This window comes from Dendrobates tinctorius, unplaced genomic scaffold, assembly GCF_039654945.1.
Source record: "Dendrobates tinctorius isolate UK_male_01 unplaced genomic scaffold, ASM3965494v1 ptg000011l, whole genome shotgun sequence".
Taxonomy (NCBI): Eukaryota; Metazoa; Chordata; class Amphibia; order Anura; family Dendrobatidae; genus Dendrobates; species Dendrobates tinctorius.
In genome coordinates, this window is record NW_027361679.1 from 36,373,386 (window position 1) to 36,396,792 (window position 23,407).

Genomic DNA, 23,407 nt, shown 5'->3' on the forward strand with positions numbered 1-23,407 from the left:
TTTATTTTTTATTTATTTTACTCATTTATATAGCGCCATTAATTCCACAGCTCTTTACAGACATTATTATCGCTGGCCCCGATGGGGCTAACAAATCTAGAATCCCTATCAGTATGTGTTTGGAATGTGGGAGGAAACCGGAGTACCCAGAGAAAACCCATGCAAACACGGGGAGAACATACAAATTCCTTGCAGATGTTGTCCTTGGTGGGATTTGAACCCAGGACCAATTTTAGCATGACTTTAATTTGACAATGGATAAAAGAAATGGAATTTAAGGTAACTGTGACTTTGAGGTTGAGAAATATCGAGCTTGTACTTTCTCTCCTTGGTTTTATGGATTTCAGCCAGACACACCATTGGTATCTCACTTACCCCCCATAACCTCCCCAAAAAAGACTAATCTGATTTATTGGCTTTTTATTTGTGAAGTGCACAGTTTAGATTGTGAGCCCCACTGGGGAGAAGCCAAATGCTTACCTGGACAATAGTTCACATTTATGGTGCATTTTTCACTTGGTGTTTGGCATAACCAGTGCTGCAAAAATGTAAGCAGAATTGTATTATTTTCTTCCACAAAGAATTGCCTGCTCGTAGATTTCCCTCACTGTCAGACAGTTCCAAGGGAACCAAAATTTTAAGAGGTGCGCATCTTATCAATAATTCCTATTTACAAATGAAAAGTTATGGCCTACACATGGTGGCAATGTAAAATCTAAGGACATATTAAACACTCATTAACACTAATGAGTGTTTAATATGACTGATAGCATATAGTCAGTGACCAATGCAACCCAATGATGGTAGGACCCATCAGAGAAGTGTCACCCTGCCGTGGTTGATGGGCACACATGAATTGGCCAATTTATACGCTAAGAACCTTCACTTTTTTTTTTTAAGTACTTTTTTTTTTTCTTAGTACATTTTATTCAGCAACAATGTAGTTTAGATCTCATGTTTGTATATATCTTGGTCCTTACAGAATGCTGCTGTGCCTTTTTTTTATAAAATATTTATAACGGGCGAGTCTGATCCAAAATATGGATCAAACATTGCATGCTGCAATCTTTTTACACGCAGACCACATTACTTTACATTGCTCAGAGTGCTGTGCATACGAACAGCACGCTGACTAGTTACACCCTTGTGTCCACGAGCCCTAAAGGTGTTTTTCTTATGCAACACTAGTGAAGCATAAAAAAAAACTAAATACATTTTGCAACAATGTAATCACGCCTTCTAAGAATTGCCATTTATTCTTTTTATACCCTACCCCAAATTTTTAATTTTTCTATACATTATAAAATACAACTCATCCCTTAAAAAATAAAAGCCATATGGCAATGTTGACAGAAAAAAAAAAAAGTTCATTACTCCACTATAAATTTTACAAAAGAGACAACAACGTTCTTTTGGTTGCTCAATCTGAAAGTTGTTGCCATGGTAGGAACGTGATGAAAGATGTCTGTCAGCGTTTCTTCTCCCTATCTTATGTAAATTAGCGTTACTTGAATTTCCTTAGTAAAGATTCAGGAAATCTAAATTGTAAGCTCTTGAGTAGAAGGCGGGGTTCTGTAATCTGTGGGAAATCTATTCTCATCTGACAAGAATCAGGCTGGGAGTATAAATGAAAGTGGAGCTATGCAGAAGTAACACCTGCAGCAGACAGAAGGGGACTCAGACGGACATCAAAATGAACTGCAAAGTCATATCTGCATTTATGATCCTGCTTCAACTCTCCGCATTACTGCTCATCGGCTGTTGTAAGAGATATTTTCGTTCCTGATTGTACGAGTTTTGTGGGTTGTCCATTGTACTTGGCTTATGTGGATAGACAGATTAAGTCTTAAAGGGAACCTGTCACCATACAAATGCAGTCTATTCTACAGACAGGTTATAGAGTAGGGGGAGCGGAACAGATTGATATATAGTTTTGTGGGGAAAGATTCAGTATAACTTTTATTTTAAACAATTAAACCTCTGCTTTTTCTGAGATTTTTGGTTCAGTGGGTGTTCCTATGGCAGCTTTCTATGTATAGATGTGCATAAAGAGAAAGCTGTCAATCAACGATAGGATCGCCCCTGGACCAAAGAAATTATATTTGTAAGCTTAACAGACCACAGAGGTTCCTTCTTCAGGCGTTTTATAGATTAATTACTGATACAAGAGCACAACATTTAAAGGGAACCTGTCACCAGGTTTGGCCGATACGAGTTACGACCACTGCCTTTCAGGGCTTATTTACCGCACTGTATAATGCGGTAGATAAGCCCCCGATCCTACCTGTAAGAGAAGAAAAATAACTTTTATTATATTCACCTGCTGGGCGGTCCGGTCCAATGAGTATTGCAGGTCCTGGTCCGGCGTCTCCCATCTTCTTGTGATGTCGCCCTCCTGCTTGCTTCACAGGCTCCCCGGCATCGCGGTCCTGCACAGGCGTACATATCTTCCCTGTTCACCGCCTGAGCCCACATCAAATGGAGAGACATGACAGGCGCTGTACATGTACGGCGCATGTCGTGAAGGGGTTAAACGTTTGAAAATTACAAAATTTGGGCAAAAATTACAATACTTTCCCAAATAAACGCAAAAAACATCTACTTAAATTTAGCACTAACTGAAGTACAACACGTCACAAAAAAACAATCTCAGAATCAGTGGGATCCGTTGAAGCATTCAAGAGTTAGTACATAAAGTGACAGTGGTCAGAAATGAAAAAATTGTCCTTGTCATGAAAGTGAAAACAGGCTCTGATGTGAAAGGGTTAAACCACTTTAAATGCTACAGTTTTAATAAATTATACATACTAAACGTGGTATTCTTCTTTTACAGGTATGACTGGGGCAGTTGAACTGCGTTGTCAATGTATAAAAAGTGCTACGCTATCAAAACCTATTAAAAAGACACAAGTTATGAATATGCAGCTTATCAGCAGCGGTCCTCACTGCTCCAGAGTGGAACTCATGTGAGTGTTAATACACCAGTTAATAATTTCAGCTGCTGTCACTTGTTTGGATGTTGGATATATATGGTCCACTCCTTTAAAAAGTTGTTGTCAGTCAGTCATAGGTTTGAATGGATATCTATTTAATTGATACATGATCCAGTTTGTTAAAGTGGAAGCCACTGATACTCAGCGGCTCTTCGCTCACTCATAGAAAAGGTCAGTGTAGAGAGTAACCCAACATATGCCCTAACACATGGAAAAAAGCCCTCTAAAATACTCCCTCATTACAATATTCCCAATCTTGTTGACTTTGTCATCTAACAGAACCAGAATGAACCAACTTCATTGAACTATTACAGAAGATGTTAACCCTTTCAATAGTCACTTATTCTGACATTAAAAAAGTCACATGAACAGTACTCTCAGTCCTTCTGTGAGAAAACTGGGTGCGTGCAAACCCAGGAAACCATGGTCCCAAAAGACCACCATACATGAATATAAAAAAATAGTAAATAATGAAGTAGCACTCTAAATGATATTTCCAAACAGTGTAATCTAATCTAAGATGCAACCTTTCTCTGACTGGAGTAAGAATTGTGGCAAGATGCCCACCCCTTTTCAGACGTGCCTGATTCATTATGAAGCATGTGCATCTTAAAGGGGTATTCTCAAGTTTTTAAAATGCTTTAGCTTACTTAGCATGGAAATAAGCAAGTTTACAATTGACTTGCTTTTTCTATCTGCTGTTATTTTCCTGCAATAAGCAATTTTATCTTTTAATGGGTTCAGCTCGTTTCCATAGAGCCTGTTGTCTTGTGCTGGACCAAAATGTGCAAGTTACATTCCAGAAGAGGTATTAATTCTTAATATCTCAGCCAGATCTCTCCAGTACTTTGAATTGTATATAGAATTTAGCTTCTCATCTCTCTCTTCTCCCTCATCTTCTGAAGAGATGCAGTTATAAATCACCAACCCACAGATTTCACAGCAAGTCTCCTAATCATGGCTTTCTGGTTTGGCTGTCCAGACCTGTGTGCTTGTTATCTCTGTGTGTAAATAGTTATAACAGTGTAGACTTAAGGGGGTTTTACACATAGCGATATCGCTAGTAATATCGCTGAAGCATCACCGATTTTGTGACGCAGCAGAGATATTGCTAGCGATATCGCTATGTGTGATACTTACCTCCGCCCGGCTCCCCCGCTGTCTGTCGCTGACCGCGCAGCTCCATTTCTCGTCGGGCGCTTCCTGCTGGCGCCGACGAGCGACGTGTGGACGCGGGTGGGAGGACGTCAGGATCGTCACGTCTGAAAGGTAAGTAATGACCTCTGCTGCATCACTACATCGCTGTGAGATCTGCCTGTGTGGCAGCTCACTAGCGACCATTTAGCGATGCACCAGCTATCCTGACCGGGTCGTATCGTGGTTGGGATCGCTGTTGCATCGCTAAATGTAAAGGGGCTCTTTAGGGTCCCGTTACACACAGTGACGCACCAGCGATCCCGACAACGATATGACCTGGTCAGGATCGCTGGTGAGCTGTCAAACAGGCAGACTCACCAGAGATCAGGACCAGCGAGGACGCGGGTAAATAAGCGCACGCGTCGATTAGTTACCCGCTGTGTACCCTGGATTCCAGTGTGCACGCGCTGGGAGCTGGTATCCAAGGTAAACAGCGGGTAACTAAGCGACGCGCGCTTAGTTACCCGCTGTTTACCTTGGATACCAGCTCCCAGCGTCTGCTTACAGCGCTGGGAGCTCGCTGATCGATGCGTGCTGGCCAGCGGGTGACCAACGATCAAAAAAGGCCCAGGACATTCCTGCACGATCAGCGATACCTGGTAGGGGGGGCAGTTGCCGATAGGTGTCACACACAGCAAGATCGCTGCTGAGGTCGCTGTTGCATCACAAAACTTGTGACTCAGCAGCATACTTGCTTAGTGTGACGGGGGCTTTAGGGTCCCGTTACATTTAGCGATGCACCAGCGATCCTGACAACGATGCGACCTGGTCAGGATCGCTGGTGCATCGCGAAATGGTCGCTAGTGAGCTGCCAAACAGGCAAATCTCACCAGCGACGCAGCAACGATCCAGCGATGCTCGGCGGTCCCTCTTACCTGTCACACTGCAGCGATGATGACGACTTCCGCCTGTGTCCATGCGTCGCTAGTCGGCGCCAACTAGGAGAAAATGGCCCAGGACGTTCGAGCGCGATCAGCGATATCCAGCGGAGGTACGTGTCATATGTAGCGAGATCGCTAGCGATTTCGCTGTTGCGTCACAATCGGTGACGCTTTAGCGATATCGCTAGCGATCTCGCTATGTGTAAAAGGCCCTTTAGAACAGATCACTAATAGCTGTATGTATTATATCAGAACTTGTGCTGGGCTTTATAGTTCTACTAATACATTGAAGGGTAGAATCGTGAAATGTAGTGTCTGGGATGCAGTTACTGTCTGACAGCTTAGCCATTCAGTCTGGTGCAGGGCGTGCTGAATTTGTCAGCACTTTGATTGACAGCTTGGCTGGCCAATCTGAGACTGGGAGGTTCAGGACTGCCTTCTGGTGTTCCCTGTCACAGGTGATTGCCCAGCTACTTAGCTGAGCTGTCATTCCCAGATCTCTGCCAGTTGTATATTTAGCTCTGTGTGGCTTGTTTCTCTGTGCCTAGTGTTCTGCTTGTGGATCTTTTTGCTGCCTGACCTTGGACCTTGTTCTGACCATCTGTTTTGCCTGCTCCCTTTGCTGTCATCAGCTTTCCTCCTAGTATTCTAACCCTGGACTGTTACCTGACTATGCCTTTGTCTCATCCCTCTGTTTATGATGTACCCTCCTGGCATTTGACCTCAGACTTCTTGACTTCCTGACACTCGGTTTGTCTGATAGTGACTCAGCGTCACACTACAGTTTTATTTACCACAGCGGTCATTCAAGGAAGAGAATCTGCCCAGCCAGAAACCATGAAGGAAACTGTTAGGAGATTGCATAGTTCTGAGGTGCTCAAGAGACAACTTGAGAAAACACCATTAATGAATCAGGCGCCTCTGACTTCAGTTCTGAAAATTAATATTTATATTAATTTTTTTTATGAGGACATTTTTTGCCGTAAAAAAAATATTTTATAATAAAGAAATAAAACTATAAAAATGTATAATTTTAAGAGGATTTTATCTGTCTTTTGCAGTGTGACATTAAAAAATGGGCGCAAAGACTGCCTAAATCCAGAAGTCAAGTGGGTGAAACGCATGGTCAAAAAAATGTTAAGGAAAAAGGTATTTTAAAATTCTCTCAACATATTCAGTTTGTGAAAATTATATTCAATAAAGAAAAACGTACATATCCCTATAATCTCATCACACAGGATTGTGACTACAATCAGATTAAGCAGGTTGTATCTGAGATAAGGCTATCAAAAAATTGTGTTAAATTTCTCATTTACATTTTATGGCCAGCCAGAATCTGATCTGGAAAATAATTCCTTTTTCATGGACTATACTCAAAAAACAAGTAGCAATGTAGGCACATGCACAGTTATAAATATCAATATAATTTTACTAAGCATATAATGCTAAAATTAATAATATATGTGAGGAGCAAAACAGAACAAAAGTTCACGAGAAAAGAATCATAAGGGGGTCATATACTGTATGTGGCCAGTACAGAGTTAGAACATGAGATCATATGAGACCTCAAAATAAATACAGATATAACGTATATACTCGTGTATAAGACGAGTTTTTCAGCACATTTTTTTTGTGCTGAGAACCGCCCCCCCCCCCTCCTCCCTGGCTTATACACGAGTCGGTTGTCCAAGAAAGCCGGCGGGGGGAGGAGGAGCGGTGGGTGACAGAGGCAGGAGGCGGCAGCTGTGGCTAAAGCTTGTGCTGTTCCGTGTAAATTATGCTTCTATGGTTTCCATAGATTGGACACAGCATGGAAAAATAATACAATCTAGTCTCGCATGTGCTCTGCTGCCATCTGCTGGTCTATTTTCTTTTTTTTATCTTCATTCGCCTCATGGGGGGACAGAACACTGCTTCTAAAGAGAAATTAATATTCATTTCTCTTATAGCGTGCACAGTGACACCCGCAGCCGCCAGCTTCCAGAAGACATCCTCATCACCCCCCTGCGTGCCCTCGCAGCATCTCATTGGTTCCGGCGCCAGAAGCTCTTCCTGTGCCAAGCAATCACATGGCCTTGCTCATTAAGGTAATGAATGTGCACGCCTCTCCACTCCCATAAGCGTGGAGGGAATATTCATTACCTTAATGAGTGGTGCCACGTGATCGCTCGGCACAGGAAGAGCTGCTGGCATTGGGACCAACAAGATGCTGCAAGGGCACGTGGAAGGTGAGTAGGAGGTTTTTTGTTTGTTTTTTTTTTAAATAGGAACCATTCATACAAGGATAGAAGATTATGAACCATGCATACCAGGACAGCGATGGGTGAGCCATGCATACCAGGACAGGATGGGAGAGCCATGCATACCAGGACATATACTGTAAACCTGTCTTTTTCACCTCATTATTTCATGCATGCCCCTCATAAAGCGATGGCAAAAAATCTTACATTTTTATTTCTCATCCATACTTAAAAATGTATTTTCCAGGACGTCCCTCCTGACAGCACCAGGGAGGCCGTCTCTTGCCTCCTTGCAGGGACAGGAAGAGCACACAAGAGGTTAAAAACAGTCTCCACCCCCATTCCCTCAGTGTTTCTTCCTGTCCCTGCACGGAGGGACGCACAAGAAGAGTCGGCTTACTGGAGGGGTCCAGGGGGATCGGGCGGCCCTGCCAATCCTTCCTCCTGTGAAATGGCCCCGGCGCTGAAACCCTCCTGGGTGGGGTCCCTCAGCCACAGAGACCAGGGGAGGACGAGCCCCCTGGGTAGAGCTGCTTCGTCCCGCAGCGGAGGCTCTCAGCTCCGACGCCGGCAGCAGCGCGGGGACGGAAGTCGCGTGCAGAGAGACCGTGACGCACTTCCGGTGACGTCAGAGCGCCGGAAATACAGGCCGCTGGCAGGCGCTCTGAAGGAGCAGAGTGTGGTATCAGCGAGACAGGCAGCACCCTCCTGTCCTGATCTCGCAGAGACTCTCAACAGCGATGGAGAACCAGGGCAGATTCGACCCGGATGGGGTAAGTGGCATAGAGCAGACCGACCGACTGACACCCGGAAGGCCCAGATCAGAGCCTGACTGTCCCTTTCTTGCACTATGCAGGAAAAGGCACAACTGACAGCGCCCATTCCCACGACCAAACAGGCGGAGAAAGACCCAGGGAAGCCCAATAAGTGTCCCGTATGCAGAGTTAAGCTCCCCAGCAAGCACAAGAAGTTGCTGTGTGACACTTGTACGGCCAAAGTAATGAAAGGCGTACAGCCGTCCCTCCTATCTGAGATGAAATCGCTGATTTGAGAGGAGGTCCAGGCTTCCGTGGCCACCTTGCCCCAGGCACAGCCAGCCAGTCCAGGCCCCAGTGCTAAGCGAACCAGACAGGAGATGGAGCTTAGTTAGGAGGAAGGTTCCAACTCCTCAGAGTCGGATCAGGAAGAAGGCAAGCTGGGCACTAGCGAACCGGAGTATGGGAAAAGATACCTCTTTTCCTCGGATGATACAGACAATCTGGTTCAGGCGGTCAGAGACACAATGCAGATTGAGGAGGTCCAGAAACCTCAGTCCAAGCAGGACATGATGTTCGGGGGCCTTAGGGCGCAGAGGAAAGTAGTATTTCCAGTGAACGACCATGTGCGAGCTATGGTCCTGGAGGAATGGGAGGAGGCGGAAAAATGTCTCGTGATATCCCGGAACTTTAAGAGACGGCTCCCCTTCGACCCCGAGGACATTAAAGAATGGGAGGTAGTTCCCAAGATTGATGTCCCTGTGGCAAAAGTAGCCAAGAAAACAATCCCTTTTGAGGATGCGTCTAGTCTGAGGGACCCCATGGATAGGAAGGCGGATAACCTACTAAGGCGGGCCTGGGAAACATCAGCAGCCTTAATTAAAACAAACGTAGCAGCTACTTCGGTAGCAAGGTCTGTGTTTATGGTTGGGCCAGTTAGAGGAACATTTAACAAATAAAACCCCAAGGGAGGAAATTATAGATTCTCTTCCAATCATGAAGTCAGCCACAGCCCTCCTAGCCGATGCATCGGCGGAATCTGTTAGAATTGCCGCCCGGAATGGCTCTTTGTCAAATTCGGCACACAGAGCCATCTGGTTAAAGACCTGGACGGGGGACGGAGCCTCTAAAAACAAGCTCTGTGCCCTTCCCTTCTCTGGGTTAAAAGTCTTCGGCCCAGCATTGGATGATATATTAGAAAAAGTATCCGATGTAAAGAAAGGGTTCCCTGAGGAAAGGAAACCTAGGGACCAACCCTTTCGTAGACCCGAGGGATATAGAAGGCAGCAGTACTATAGGTACCAGAGGAGCTCTCAGAGGGGTTGCTACGGTAGCACCCACTCTAGAGCTGGAAGATCTAGAGCCCCCCCCTTCTGGATCACGTACTAGATCCAGGAGAACATGACTATACCAACATAGGGGGTCGACTCCGAGAATTCAGTTACCAGTGGTCTCAGATCACAAAAAATCAGTGGGTACTGAGGACAATAGCAGAGGGTTACCAAATAGAATTTTCATCCCCTCCCCCAAATGGTCCATTTCTCCCCGCAGGATAAAAGAAGACTCCCAGATGTGGGTCGATATGACAGAACTGGCAATCTTAGGGGTGGTAATTCCGGTTCCCCGGGCAGAAATTGGGGCGGGCCACTATTCGTCCCTATTTGCCATCGCAAAGCCATCCGGAGAATCCCGTACCATTATAAATCTGAAACCCTTCTTAACCCCTTTCTGACATCAGACGTACTATCCCGTCCATGGAACCCGGGCCCCTGTGCCCATGGACGGGATAGTACGTCTAGCGCGATCAGCGGCGCCCACGTGGTGAGCGCCGCTGATCGTGGCCGGGTGTCAGCTGATTATCACAGCTGACACCCGGCACAATGTGTCAGGGGCGGTCACGGACCGCCCCCAACACGTTAACCCCTTGCACACCGCGATCAAACACGATCGCGGCGTACCGGGGGTTAAAGAGAAGCATCGGCAGGGAGGGGGCTCCCTCTGTGCTTCCCTGAGCCCCCCACAGCAATGCAATATGCAGCGCTTCTGCGGGGTGCTCTTTCCCTGCAGGTCCCTGGATCCAAGATGGTGACGGGGACCTTCGGGGGGCCTGCAGGGAGCTGGCTTCCTCAGTGCCTGCAAAGCGCAGGCACGAGGAAGCCAAGTGCAGGTGCCTGTGACAGATCGCTGATCTGTCACAGTGATCTGTGATGTGACAGATCAGCGATCTGTCACAGGACAGTGATGTCCCCCCTGGGACAACCTAATAAAGTTTAAAAAAAAAAATAAAAAAAAGTGTAAAAATAATTTTTAAAAAAATGGCTAATTTAAAAAAAAAATATTCCCTAATAAATTCATTTTTTGGAAATAAAAAAAAAAACAAAAACAATAAAAGTACACATTTGGTATCGCCGCGTCCGTAACGACCTGCCCTATAAAACTGTCCCATTAGTTAACCCCTTTAGCGAACCCCTTAAAAAATAAAAAACAAAGCAAAAAATAATGATTTATTATCATACCGCCGAACAAAAAGTGCAATAACGCGCGATCAAAAAGACGTATATAAATATCCATGGTACCGCTGAAAACGTCATCTTGTCCCGCAAAAAACGAGCTGCCACACAGCATCATCAGAGAAAAAATAAAAAAGTTACAGCTCGCAAAATAAAGTGATGCAAAAATAATTATTTTTTATATAAAATTGTTTTATTGCATAAAAGCGCCAAAACATAAAAAATTGACATAAATGAGGTATCGCTGTAACCATACTGACCCGAAGAATAAAACCGCTTTATCAATTTTACCTCACGCGGAACGGTGTAAACGCATCCCTCAAAAGAAATTCAGGAAACGCTGGTTTTTGTTCATTCTGCGTCCCAAAAATCAGAATAAAAAGCGATCAAAAAACGTCACGTGCCCGAACATGATACCAATAAAAACGTCAACTCATCCCGCAAAAAAGACCTCACATGACTCGGTCGGTCAAAATATGGAAAAATTATAGCTCTCAATATGTGGTTATGCAAAAACTATTTTTACAATAAAAAGAGTCTTTTAGCATGTGACAGCTGCAAAAAATAAAAACCGCCATAAATAGTAAATCAAACCCCCCTTTATCACCCCCTTAGTTAGGGAAAAATAATAAAATTAAAAAAAGTATTTATTTCCATTTTCCCATTAGGGTTAGGGCTGAGATTTGGGTTAGGAGTGTGTTGGGGTTAGGGTTGGAGTTAGAATTGGGGGGTTTCCAGTTTGGGCACATCAGGTGCTCTCCAAACGCAACATGGCGTCTGATCTAAATTCCAGCCAATTCTGCGTTGAAAAAGTCAAATGGTGCTCATTCCCTTCCAAGCTCTACCATGCGCCCAAACAGTGTTTTACCCCCACATATGGGGTATCAGCCTACTCAGGTCAAATTGCAAAACAACTTTTGGGGTCCTATTTCTCCTGTTGCCCTTAGGAAAATAAAAAATTGGGGGCAAAAATATCATTTTTGTGGGAAAAAAATGATTTTTTTTATTTTCACACCCGAGCATTATAAACTTCTGTAAAGCTATTGGGGGTTCAAAGTGCTCACCACACATCTAGATAAGTTCCTTAGGGGGTCTAGTTTCCAAAATGGTGTCATTTGTGGGGGGTTTCCACTGTTTAGGTACATCAGGGGCTCTCCAAAGGCAACATGACACCCACAGACCATTCCATCAAAGTCTGCATTCCAAAACATCACTACTTCCCTTCCGAGCCCCGACGTGTGCCCATACAGTAGTTTTCTCCCACATATGGGGTATCAGTGTACTCAGGACAAATTGGACAACAACTTTTGGGGTCCATTTTCTACTGGTACCCTTGGGAAAATAAAAAAAATGGGGACTAAAAGATCATGTTTGTGGAAAAAAATACGATTTTTTTATTTTCACGCCCGGGCGTTATAAACTTCTGTGAAGCACTGGGGGAGTTCAAAGTGCTCACCACACATCTAGATAAGTTCCTTAGGGGGTCTAGTTTCCAAAATGGGGTCTCTTGTGGGGGGATTCCACTGTTTAGTTACATCAGGGGCTTTCCAAACGCGACATGGTGTCCGTTCTCAATTCCAGCCAAAAAAAGTCAAATGGCGCTGCTTCCCTTCCGAGCTCTGCCATGCGCCCAAATAGTCGTTTACACCCACATATGGGGTATCATCGTACTCCGGACAAATTGCACAATAACCTTTAGGTCCTGTTACCCTTGGGAAAATAAAAATTGGGGGTGAAAAGATCTTTTTTGTGGAAAAAATATGATTTTTTAATTGTACAGCTGTACGTTATAAACTTCTGTGAAGCCCTTGTGGGTTAAAAGTTCTCACCACACATCTAGATAAGTTCCTTGGGGGGTCTAGTTTCCAAAATGGGGTCACTTGTGGGGGATTTCCACTGTTTAGGTACATCAGGGGCTCTCCAAACGTGACATGGCGTCCAATCAGAATTCCAGCCAATTTTGCATTGAAAAAGTCAAACGGCGCTCCTTCCCTTCTGAGCTCTGCCATGCGCGGAAACAGTGGTTCCCCCCCCACATATCAGGTATCTGCGTACTCAGGACAAACTGCACAATAACTTTTCCAGTCCAATTTCTCCTTTTACCCTTGGTAAAATAAAAAAAATTGAACCTGAAATATTTTTTTGTGAAAAAAAAGTTAAATGTTCATTTTTTTTTTTTAAATATTCAAAAAAATTCCTGTGAAGCACCTGAAGGGTTAATAAACTTCTTGAATGTGGTTTTGAGCACCTTGAGGGGTGCAGTTTTTAGAATGGTGTCACTTTTGGGTATTTTCTATAGACCCCTCAAAGTGGCTTCAAATGTGATGTGGTCCGTAAAAATAAAATGGTGTTGTAAAAATGAGAAATCGCTGGTCAACTTTTAACCCTTATAACTTCCTAACAAAAAAAAATTTGGTTCCAAAATTGTGCTGATGTAAAGTAAACATGTGGGAAATGTTACTTAAGTTTTTTGTGTGCCGTATCTCTTTGAATTTGTATGCCCTTAAATCACAGTTTGAAAGTTGCGAAATTCTCGCCAAATTTCCGTTTTTTTCACAAATAAACGTAAGTTATATGAATTAAATTTTACCACTAACATGAAGTACAAGATGTCACGAGAAAATGTCAGAATCACCGGGATCCATGGAAGCGTTTCAGAGTTATTACCTCATAAAGGGACAGTGGTTAGAATTGTAAAAATTGGCCCGGTCATGAACGTGCAAACCACCCTTGGGGGTAAAGGGGTTAAATGCCTGGGTCACATACAAAAAATTCCAAATGGAGTCAATCAGATCCACAGTCCATTTGATAGACAAGAATGCCCTGATGTGTGCCCTGGACCTGAAAAGTGCCTACTATCAGGTGCCAATTCACCCAATGTCACAGAGATTCCTGAGGTTTGCAGTAAGACTTCAGAATCGGACCTGCCACTTTCAATTTCAGTGTCTTCCTTTTGGTGTGGCCTCGGTGCTTCGAGTCTTCACGAAGCTAATCGTGGAAGTGGTGGCGTTCCTAAGAAATCGCGGAATAATCATTCCATACCTAGACGCCTTCCTCCTGGTGGCGCGATCGGCAGAAGAACTACGGTGACACAAGGAGAAGACAATAGAAGTTCTAGAGTTTCTGGGCTGGATCATAAACAAAGAAAAATCAAACCTAGTACCAGAAAGAAGAGATTTTTTTGGGGGTACTACTGGATTCCAGAAGCAGAACTTCCTTCTTACCACCAGAAAAACAGACAAGGATACCAGAACAGCATGAAGGAACTTCAAAAAGGCCGCGTTTCCATCAGAATAGCCATGCGCTCTGGGCCTCATGACATCCTGCATCCCTTGTGTCCAATGGGCACTGTTCCACGCGAGAACCCTTCAAAAAGAAGTACTGGCCGCCTGGGATCGTCACCAGACCTCCCTAGACAAGAAAATGGCCTTGTCTCCAGCAGTAAAAAGATCCCTGGTGTGGTGGATGCAGCGACAAAACCTAAGGAAAGGTGTCCCCTGGATCACTTCCCCATGCGTCATAATCACTATGGACGCCAGGAAATGGGGCTGGGGGGCTCATCTAGAAGGCAGAATTCTTCAGGGAGAATGGCCGGCAAACATGCAGTCCACCTCCTCCAACTACAAGGAACTTTACGCCACATGGGAGGCCCTAAGAAGAAATCAGGACAAACTAAGAAATCAACACGTCAAGATTCTATCGGACTATGTGGCGGCGGTTTCCTTCCTCCGGCATCAAGGAGGAACAAGGCATTGGGCACTCCAGGACCTGACAAAAAAGATCTTTTCCTGGACAGAAAATACGGTTCTGTCAGTAACAGCCGTCCATCTCGAAGGGTCGCAAAACACAGTGGCAGATTATTTAAGCAGGCAGAAGATCTGTCCTACGGAGTGGGAGCTTAACACAGAGATCTTTCAGAACTTATGCCAGCGCTGGGGAAGACCGCAGATAGACCTCTTCGCAACCAGAAAGAATACGAAGACGTACAGGTTTTTCTCTCTGAATCCGTTGGACAATCCAGAAGGGGTAGACGCCCTAAGCCAAAAGTGGGGGCAGACTCTCTCATATGCATTTCCCCCGATAGCTCTCATTCCATCCATCCTCAGGAAGATTCAGGAGGATCAGGCAAGAGTGCTACTGATAGCACCTTATTGGCCGAAAAGGAGCTGGTTTCCACTCCTGTGGATTATGGCAGAAGATCGACCACTCCTGCTTCCACAGAGGGAAGACATCATTCACCAAGGGCCAGTGCTTCACCAAGATCCAGGGAGACTTCACCTGTCAGCCTGGATCCTGAGCGGCAGATCCTGAGGGCTCGAGGCCTGTCAGACCAGGTCATATCGACTATTCAGGACAGCAGAAAACCAGTAACTTCTGCGATATACCACAAAATTTGGAAAAGATTCTGTCTGGATTGTGGCAGGCCCGACTCGGCGGATGGAAAGCCAGACATCCCAAAGATACTGGATTTTCTTCAGGCAGGCTTTAATAAAGTACTTAGGCCTAGCGCGCTGAAGGTCCAGATCTCGGCATTAAGCGCCTTTCTGGACTACCCCTTGGCCTCCCATCCCTGGGTAATAAGATTTATCAGGGCAACTCAGAGGTTACGTCCCACAGTCAGGAGGTCAGTCCCCCCATGGGATGTTAGTCTTGTCCTGCGGTCCCTTTGCTCAGATCCCTTTATCCAGAGTCAGGAGATGCCCATCTCACATCGAACCATGAAGGTAGCATTCTTAGTGGCGATCACCACTGCAAAACGGATAAGTGAGATACAGGCGCTATCTATCCGAGACCCATATCTCTGAATCTGGGAGGATCGAATAATCATGAGATTAGACCCCACCTTTTTGCACAAAGTTGCATCAGTCCAAAACTTAAACCAGGAAATAATTTTACCTTCCTTTTGTGAGAACCCCTCAAATGACAAAGAAAGGGACCTGCACGAATTAGACGTACGCCAGGCAGTTATTGATTACATCAGGGCCACGCAGGGTTGGAGACAGGACCATAACCTATTTCTACTCTTTGGGGGAAAAACAAAGGGAGAAAAGCCTCAAAAGCTTCCATCGCGAGATGGATAACATCGCTAATCAGTTTAGCCTATGTCTCTCAGGGGGTTCCTCCCCCCCCAGAAGGGTTAAAAGCTCACTCAACACGAGCTTTATCAGTTTCCTGCAGAGGCGTATCTAGGCTCTCTGGCACCCGGGGCAAGAATTCGGTTCGGCGCGCCCCCCAAGTACATATGCGACTTGCACACTTAGCCATGTACCCACGAGCTGCTCCTCCTAATGCTCTCAATGTTCAGTAAAAAACTGAGAGAAGCACAGGAAGAGAAACTCGTTGTCACAGGACCATACCTATGAAAATCGCATATGAGTGAAGTGTCCATGTGATGACTACGGCAACCTGCAGAGCTGAATCCTGACACTGCAGCTTCTGAATTCTCACAACGAATGCACTGCACACTTTTAGGATTCTCCCTTGCCGATGTAGTCATGTCAGCACAAGTATGTGATTTATATACTTCTGGCCACATTCCGACTAGACGTGCCCGGCCTCGCTCCGTTTATTTTCATTGAATGAGGCCACACATGTCTAGTCAGCATGTGACCGCATGTATGTAAATTACCGGCTTGAGAGAATCCTGACAGCGTTCAGTGAGCACTGTGAGAATTCAGACGTCTGCAGTCACATAGAATGACTGCAGACTCAGCACAAACCTGGACAACCCCTTTAATGTTCCTAACAAATAAAAACATGAGAATTAGTCAGTGTCACAAATAACATTTACATCCAAGTACCTTATAGATGACGTCGTCTCTGCAGTCAGTCACCTTTTCTTCTAGACCCCATGATGAGTTTTCTCATCCACATCTCGTCTCTGTAGACTTCCATCTTCTCCGGTCTTCTGCAGCAAATCTCCACACGACGCCCTTAAAGATAGAAGTGTCATTATAATGCTCCTAAATAAAAATATCTGCAATATACTGTCGCCTCACGATATTCCCCTCTAGCATCCCACCTGTTCACTATACTGTCTCCTCATATATTTACCCCCTCACTCTCTATACTGTCTGCTCACACATATCCCCGACTCCCCATACTGTGTCCATCCACATACATTAACCCATTCGCTCCCCATACTGTCTGCACCAATCCCCCATACTGTTTCCTCATACATACTCTTTATTTTGTGTCCTCAAATCTCCCCACACATTAAATCCCCCCATCCCCAATCCCCCACATACATTAAGTACCCCCATCCCCATTCCAAATCCCCCACACACATTAAATAACCCCCCATCCCCACTCCAAATCCCCCCACACATTAACCCCCATCAGCACTCCAAATACCCCCACACATTAACCCCAACCCCACTCATTAACGCCCCCATACATTAACCCCCATCCCCATTCATTAACCCCCGCACACATTAACCCAATCCCCACTCATTAACCCCATCACCACTCCAAATCCCCCCACACATTAAATAACCATCTGCACTCCAAATACCCCCACACATTAACCCACACACACATTAACCCCCATCCCCACTCATTAACGCCCCCACACATTAATCCCCATCCCCATTCATTAACCCCCGCACACATTAACCCAATCCCCACTCATTAACCCCATCACATTAAATAACCCCCATCTCCTCTCCAAATCCCCACACACATTAACCCCCATGGCATCCCCACTCATTAACCCCAATCCCCACTCTAAATACCCCCACACATTAACCGCCATCCCCTCTACAAATCCCCCCCATCTCCACTCATTAACTCCCCCTCATCTCCCATCTTCGGTGGTTCTTCAGCTCCACACAGTGGAGCACACTTACCACCAGCGTTTGCTTTGGGCGCCGGGGAGTGACGTCAGCAGCGTGATCACATGACCTGATCACGATGCTGATGTCGCTCTGGCCCGGCGGTCAGAGCTTCAATTGTACAGGCGTCTGTATAGACGCCAGTACAATTGCTCCCTGGGAGCCGGCGCGGCCTCCTTCTCTGCGCCGGCTGTCAGCTTGACAGCTGACACAGAGAACCGCTGACTCTCAGGCGGGGGGGCGGCAGAACGCAGCCGCCAGGGAGGACACTGCAGACCGCTGCATTAGGCGGCCCGTCTGCGTCCCCCTGCTGGCTGCACCCGGGGCAATTGCCCCGGCTGCCCCCCCCTAGATACGCCACTGGTTTCCTGGGCGGAAAGAGCAGGGGCTTCAGTAAACCAAATCTGTAGGGCCGCAACCTGGTCCAGGTTGGACACATTCTGTAAGGCTAAGTTCACACGTACCGGAACTCTCGCGGAAGTTACCGCGAGAATTCCGGAATTCCATTCCGCGGAAAAATCGCATTTTAAATTCCTGCGATTTTCCCGCAGAAAAACTTCCATTTTGCAAGCGTATTTAGCTTGCAAAATGCTAGCATTTTCCAAGCGATCTGTAGCATCGCTTGGAGAACTGATTGACAGGTTGGTCACACTCGTCAAACATAGTGTTTGACAAGTGTGACCAACTTTTTACTACTGAGGCCGCCTATGCAGCATCAGTAGTAAAAGATAAAACGTAAAAAAAAAAAAAAAAATGGTGTTATTCTCACCTTCCGACGTCCCGCGCATCCGTTCCCAGTAATCCTTTGCGAAAATGCCCGCGATGACGTCCGTTCTCGCGGGATCGCGATGTCTCACGGTAATTCGTGATGACGTCGCGCGAATGACCGCGAGACTTCGCAATCCCGCGAGAACGGACGTCATCGCGGGCATTTTCGCAAAGGATTACTGGGAACGAGAGCGTGGAGAGGCGGGAAGGCTGCGCGGGACGCCGGAAGGTAAGAATAACAATATTTTTTATTTTACATTCTATTTTTTACAGGGCTATGGTACCCAAAGCCCCGAGGACAGTCTCCCCTCCTCCAGACAGTGGGTACCATCCGCAAATGTTCTGCTTACTTTCCGCATGGTGTGCACAGCCACATGCGGGAAGTAAGCGGAACAATGCATTCCTATGGGTGCGGGATCGCCGCGATTCCGCAAAATTAATGAGCATGCTGCGGTTTTTACCGCGAAGCGATTCTGCCACGGTACAAACCGCAGCATTAGCACAGCATTGCGGAATCCCATAGGAATGCATGGGATGCTTATTTTTCGCGGTTAAAACCGCCGCAGAAACGCGAAAAAAACGCCACATGTGAACTCAGCCTTAGCAAATTAGATGTGTTATCTAACCAACAGACTGCTTTCGGGAGAATGGTTCTCCAGGCAGTCATCCCACCCTAAGGGGATACTTTGGTATTATCCCTGGTGAAAATAGGCATTAGACCTACCGGTAATTATGTTTCCAGGAGTCCATCCTGACAGGACGGATAGTTCCCTTCCTGAATTAATGATGTCATATGTCGTAATATGATTCTGTAAATAAAGTGTTCAGTTGCATCATCCACGGTGTGGTACTTGGAAAAACACTGAGGGAATGGGGGTGGAGACTGTTTTTAACCTCTTATGTGCTCTTCCTGTCCCTGCAAGGAGGCGAGGGACATCCTCCCTGGTGCGGTTAGGATGGACTCCTGGAAACATAATTACCGGTAGGTCTAATGCCTATTTTTTTAATTCTACAGTAAAATATTCAACTAACACAATGCTTAAAGGAGTCGTCCACATTAAAAAAATTTAACTAATTCTGTTATAGAACTTAAAAATATACTTTTATTTTACTGATTTTCAGGTGTCACTGTGATTCCAATAGCTTCACGTTAAGTCCTGTGCTCATCAATTGAGATGTTTCCTGTGCCAGGGCATTGGGTGTGTGTGTGTGTGTGTGTGTGTGTGTGTGTGTGTGTGTGTGTGTGTGTGTGTGTGTGTGTGTGTAAAAGGCTGATTCACAGGCTCATTTCGCTAGCAAAGCCAACCCCCTTTTTTCTATCATGGCCGACACATAAACAGAGAAAGGGGCATTGAAATAAATAAGAATTGAAAATAAAAATCATATTAGAACTTCATCAAAAGTTAATATTTTTAAAATGGACCTGTTTGATATGCAAAATATGTTCATATTTCTAGCTACAATCATGAAAATATATCAATACCTAACAAGTAATGACACCTTCTATTCTCACCTTAACAGGACATCAAGAACAAAGTAAAGCTGCAACGAAAGAACTAACACGAGCAACTTCATTGAAATCTTCATTGTCATCAGAGTTCAGATACGTTGCATGTATCAGTCTTTGAACCATGGATAGTGTACAAGTATGAGATTTTTGTTCGGTTCCCTTATTTCATAGGGCAAAACAGCTGTTGAAAGATATGAAATCTAAAATATTTACTCTGGTGTCAACTATGAAGTATATAATGGCTTTAGCTTACAGCTTGTACTACCGTTATAGGATATTATTGTAGCAATTTATATGATTTGGGAACTGTTCCGTGATATTACTGATAGAGGATTTGTAGTGAAAAATGAAACAATAGTTAACTTGGCACCAGGTGTTGGATATGGGCAGCCTTATTGGTTCGCCTTTACAATTAACGTTAATGTACTTGCACTAAGTTTTGCGCCACTGACCTGCCAATTCCCAAGCACCGCTTCAGTTATCTAAGATTTTCTAGGTTAATCTATTAAATCCTATGGCACCGAATCATCAAATTTGCCAGAATTGTGGCATAAACTGCTTTGAAAATTCATAGTTTTTGAGCAACGTGTAGTTGCCCTAAAAACTTTGACTTTTTAATGCCAGTTTGACGGAGCTGGGGCATGATGGATGCCACAGCTTGTTTAATTCATGATGAAATGTGGCATTCTTTATGTCAAAAATCTTACTCCAGGCAGTCACTGGAGTAAGATTTCTATCATGGAGGCGCACGACACTCGTCAGACACTCCTGAATCATTAAGAGGCACGAGCCTCTTAATGAATCTGGAGTGTCTAACTCCTACACGCCCCCTCATCAAGACTGGATGAAAAGTCCTGATGAATTTGGGCCTAAATGTTTTTCATGATCTTAAATATATAGTTTGCGTGCATTTTACATTTCTTTATTCTTTTTTTTTTACCTTTTTTTTGCAACTAAATATTTTTAGAATCGAAAGGGCATTTTTAAAAAAAAATTTTTACTTATTTTTATAAAAGACATCTTAAAGAAAATGTCATAAAACATTATAACCGTGATATTTTAGTTGTGTACAAAATGAGTAGGATAGGGTCATATTTTATGTTTAAGGGGAGAGAACAGGCAAACAATGTTCTTTAAACATATCATAGGCATTTATGTAAGTCCAGCTATAAACTGGGTAGACAAACTTAGATCCCACCACTTTAATCTTTACATTCATCTCTCTATGATAATACAACATAGTTGCCTAATTTTAGCACAACTCAAAGCTGCGCTAACATTATGTGACTTTTGCCATTCTACGCCATTTTCGCTCAGCCAGAACAAAGTAGGCGGATATAGGGTGGGGACAAACTCCTGACGATAGGCGGCATTTGCCATGCACAAATCTTACTTTAGCAGGGACTAGAGTAGGATTTGTGGCAAGGCGTACACAGGTGTACACCACTTGTCCGGCAATCCTGATTTGTAAAGAGGTGTGTGCCGCTTCATGAATCAAGAGCATCTGACTTCACAATGCCTCCTCATCAAGACTGGCGTGAAGAAAGTTGGTCTTAATGAATCGGGCCCTTTATGGGATTTTGTATGGCACTGGAAGATCTGCAAAGCTGTTTTCAGTATAAAGAAACTTTTTGTCAGTAAGTGACCCTGATGTCCCAATCTTAGCGCCCATTCCTGTGTCTTATATTTGCGGACTTTAGTTACTGAATAAACACTATTGTATGGTTGAATAAAAAAAAAATGCAACAATAATATGGATATCTATAAAAATATACTGACTGATAATCAATATCTTTTAATTATCTTTCCCACGGCCATCTTCCAGATGCCCTGTGTCTCTAGTGTTTATGAACCATAATAATGTCTTGCCCTTTGGACCATACATCATTATGCAATTTCATAAACATCAACGGAAGAATTGGCCATGTTTCCTAGTTTAGGCTTTGGCAGTTTTTCAGATATCCAGAAAGAGCTCATTTTTGCACTCACATTACTAACAGTGACCTGGCTTGATCATGGATTTAATGACCAAAACTGGCAGCATCAGTTCAAAGAAATAAGTGCAATGTCAGGCCAGGAAAGTGCCATAATACAAGTGCAGAAACAGGCCCACATTAACTCCGAGGCAAACTGGAATGGATAGAATTTCTCTTTTTCTTTTAACTCAAATAAATTTTTATTAAGAATACAGCAAAATACCTATTCAGAGATAATCATTTTCAGTTTTTAACAAAATAAAACAAACCCCAACATAACAAGGAAAGCCCACCCCCCCTCTAGACAGCTCTCATTCTCTCAACAGCATGATCTGGACAAATATATAAATTTGAGACATACAGTTTTAACTAAGAGAGCAGTATGGACAAGCATTCCCACACATGAATATCCCAGAGACCGTTCCCCATACATCCGTCTCTTAACCTAATTCCAGCCATGGCGTCCACAGTTTGTCAAACATCACCAGTTTTCCCCTCTTCTTATAGACCCCCCCTTCTCCAGACTAATGACATGCTTCACATAATGAAGGTATTGTCCTCTTTTGAAGGTGGATCTTCCTTTATCCAATTCCTCGCTATCACCTTCCTAGCCATATATAGCAGTCTGGCAATTGCCACTTTGAGGGAGTTATCCACTTTTATCTCCTCCACATATCCCAACAGATAAACCACCGGTTCCCTTGGGACCATGCACCTATAAGCCCCTTCTATCCGGCTCAAAACCACCAACCAGAAAGCAGCCAACCTTGGACACATCCACAACATATGGAGCATTCCAGCATTTTCATTCTTACATCGAGGGCATTCAGAGATAGTTCGCAGTCTGGCCTTATATATAACCTCCGGAGATCTGTACACTCTATGGATAGAATTTCTCTTCTATAATTTATATTAGAATCATTTTTCTTTTACTGAGATTTTTGTACCCATCTATGTGGTCATCAATATTAGGTGTATTTCAATTGTATATTGTACATATTGTATTATTTTTTACTATCTTTGTATGCAAGAATATACTGTATATTAGGCAAATGAGAAACCATTAAATAATTTTAAAAAAAATACTATTCTTGAAAAAACAAAATATGGGAGTGCTTCTTTATGTAAATATGCTTGTCTTGGGATCATATTTGTAAAACTATTCAAGATTCAGCTCTTTTTCTGATTCTGTTATCGCTTTCAAAACCATTTCAGTAGAGGTGGCCAGCACCATCTTGATACCATCTTCACCTGTTTTCTCTGGACCCATTATGGCATATTCAATGTGAAAATGCGTGCACACACAGACAAGCTCGGACTACAATCCCCTATGATTCAGCTCGGCCAGTGATGGTGCTGAAGGCATGGTTACACCCACTGACACTGTTGGCTCTGACATTCCTCCTTTGAATGACGTTCCATCCAGTCCACTCCTCAGCGTTGTAAGTTCTGTGATCTCTAAGGGTATGTCCACACAATGAGGATTCTCCCGCGATTTTTCAGCACAAAAACCCCAAAAACGCAGGTGCGGTTTTGCCTACGGATTTGTATGCGATTTTGTAAGCTAAATAAAGATATGTTATTTAACAACAACAAAAAAAAAAAAGATTTGTGATGTCATTTCTGTCCAACCTCCTCTTTTACATTTGTCCAACCCACACTACATTACACACAGACAGATGATAATAGATAGATAAATAGATAGATAAATATGGGATAGTTAGAGATAGATATATGGATAGAC

At 44.2% G+C, this 23,407-nt stretch overlaps 1 protein-coding gene across 2 annotated transcripts; it reads left to right on the top strand.

Annotated features, from left to right (window-relative positions):
- The first annotated feature begins 1,566 nt into the window (after nt 1-1,566).
- On the top strand, nt 1,567-22,768 carry LOC141101696 (interleukin-8-like). Of its 2 annotated transcripts, XM_073590981.1 has the most exons (5): nt 1,567-1,763; nt 2,834-2,966; nt 6,133-6,220; nt 19,101-19,159; nt 19,699-22,768. In XM_073590981.1, exons 1-5 carry the CDS (start codon nt 1,628-1,630, stop codon nt 19,715-19,717), a joined length of 435 nt encoding a protein of 144 aa, XP_073447082.1. In that variant the 5' UTR covers nt 1,567-1,627; the 3' UTR covers nt 19,718-22,768. The 2 variants fall into 2 exon arrangements, with proteins under 2 accessions (XP_073447082.1, XP_073397040.1); XM_073540939.1 differs by lacking the exon at nt 19,101-19,159 and having other exon boundaries at nt 1,573-1,763.
- The last annotated feature ends 639 nt before the right edge of the window (nt 22,769-23,407 follow it).

Coding starts and splice junctions, on each gene's coding strand:
- LOC141101696 (XM_073590981.1), top strand. CDS start 1,628: ATGAAAGTGGAGCTATGCAGAAGTAACACCTGCAGCAGACAGAAGGGG. Junction 1,764..2,833: donor ATTACTGCTCATCGGCTGTT/GTAAGAGATATT, acceptor CTTCTTTTACAG/GTATGACTGGGGCAGTTGAA. Junction 6,221..19,100: donor AAAAAATGTTAAGGAAAAAG/GTATTTTAAAAT, acceptor TGTCCCTGCAAG/GAGGCGAGGGACATCCTCCC.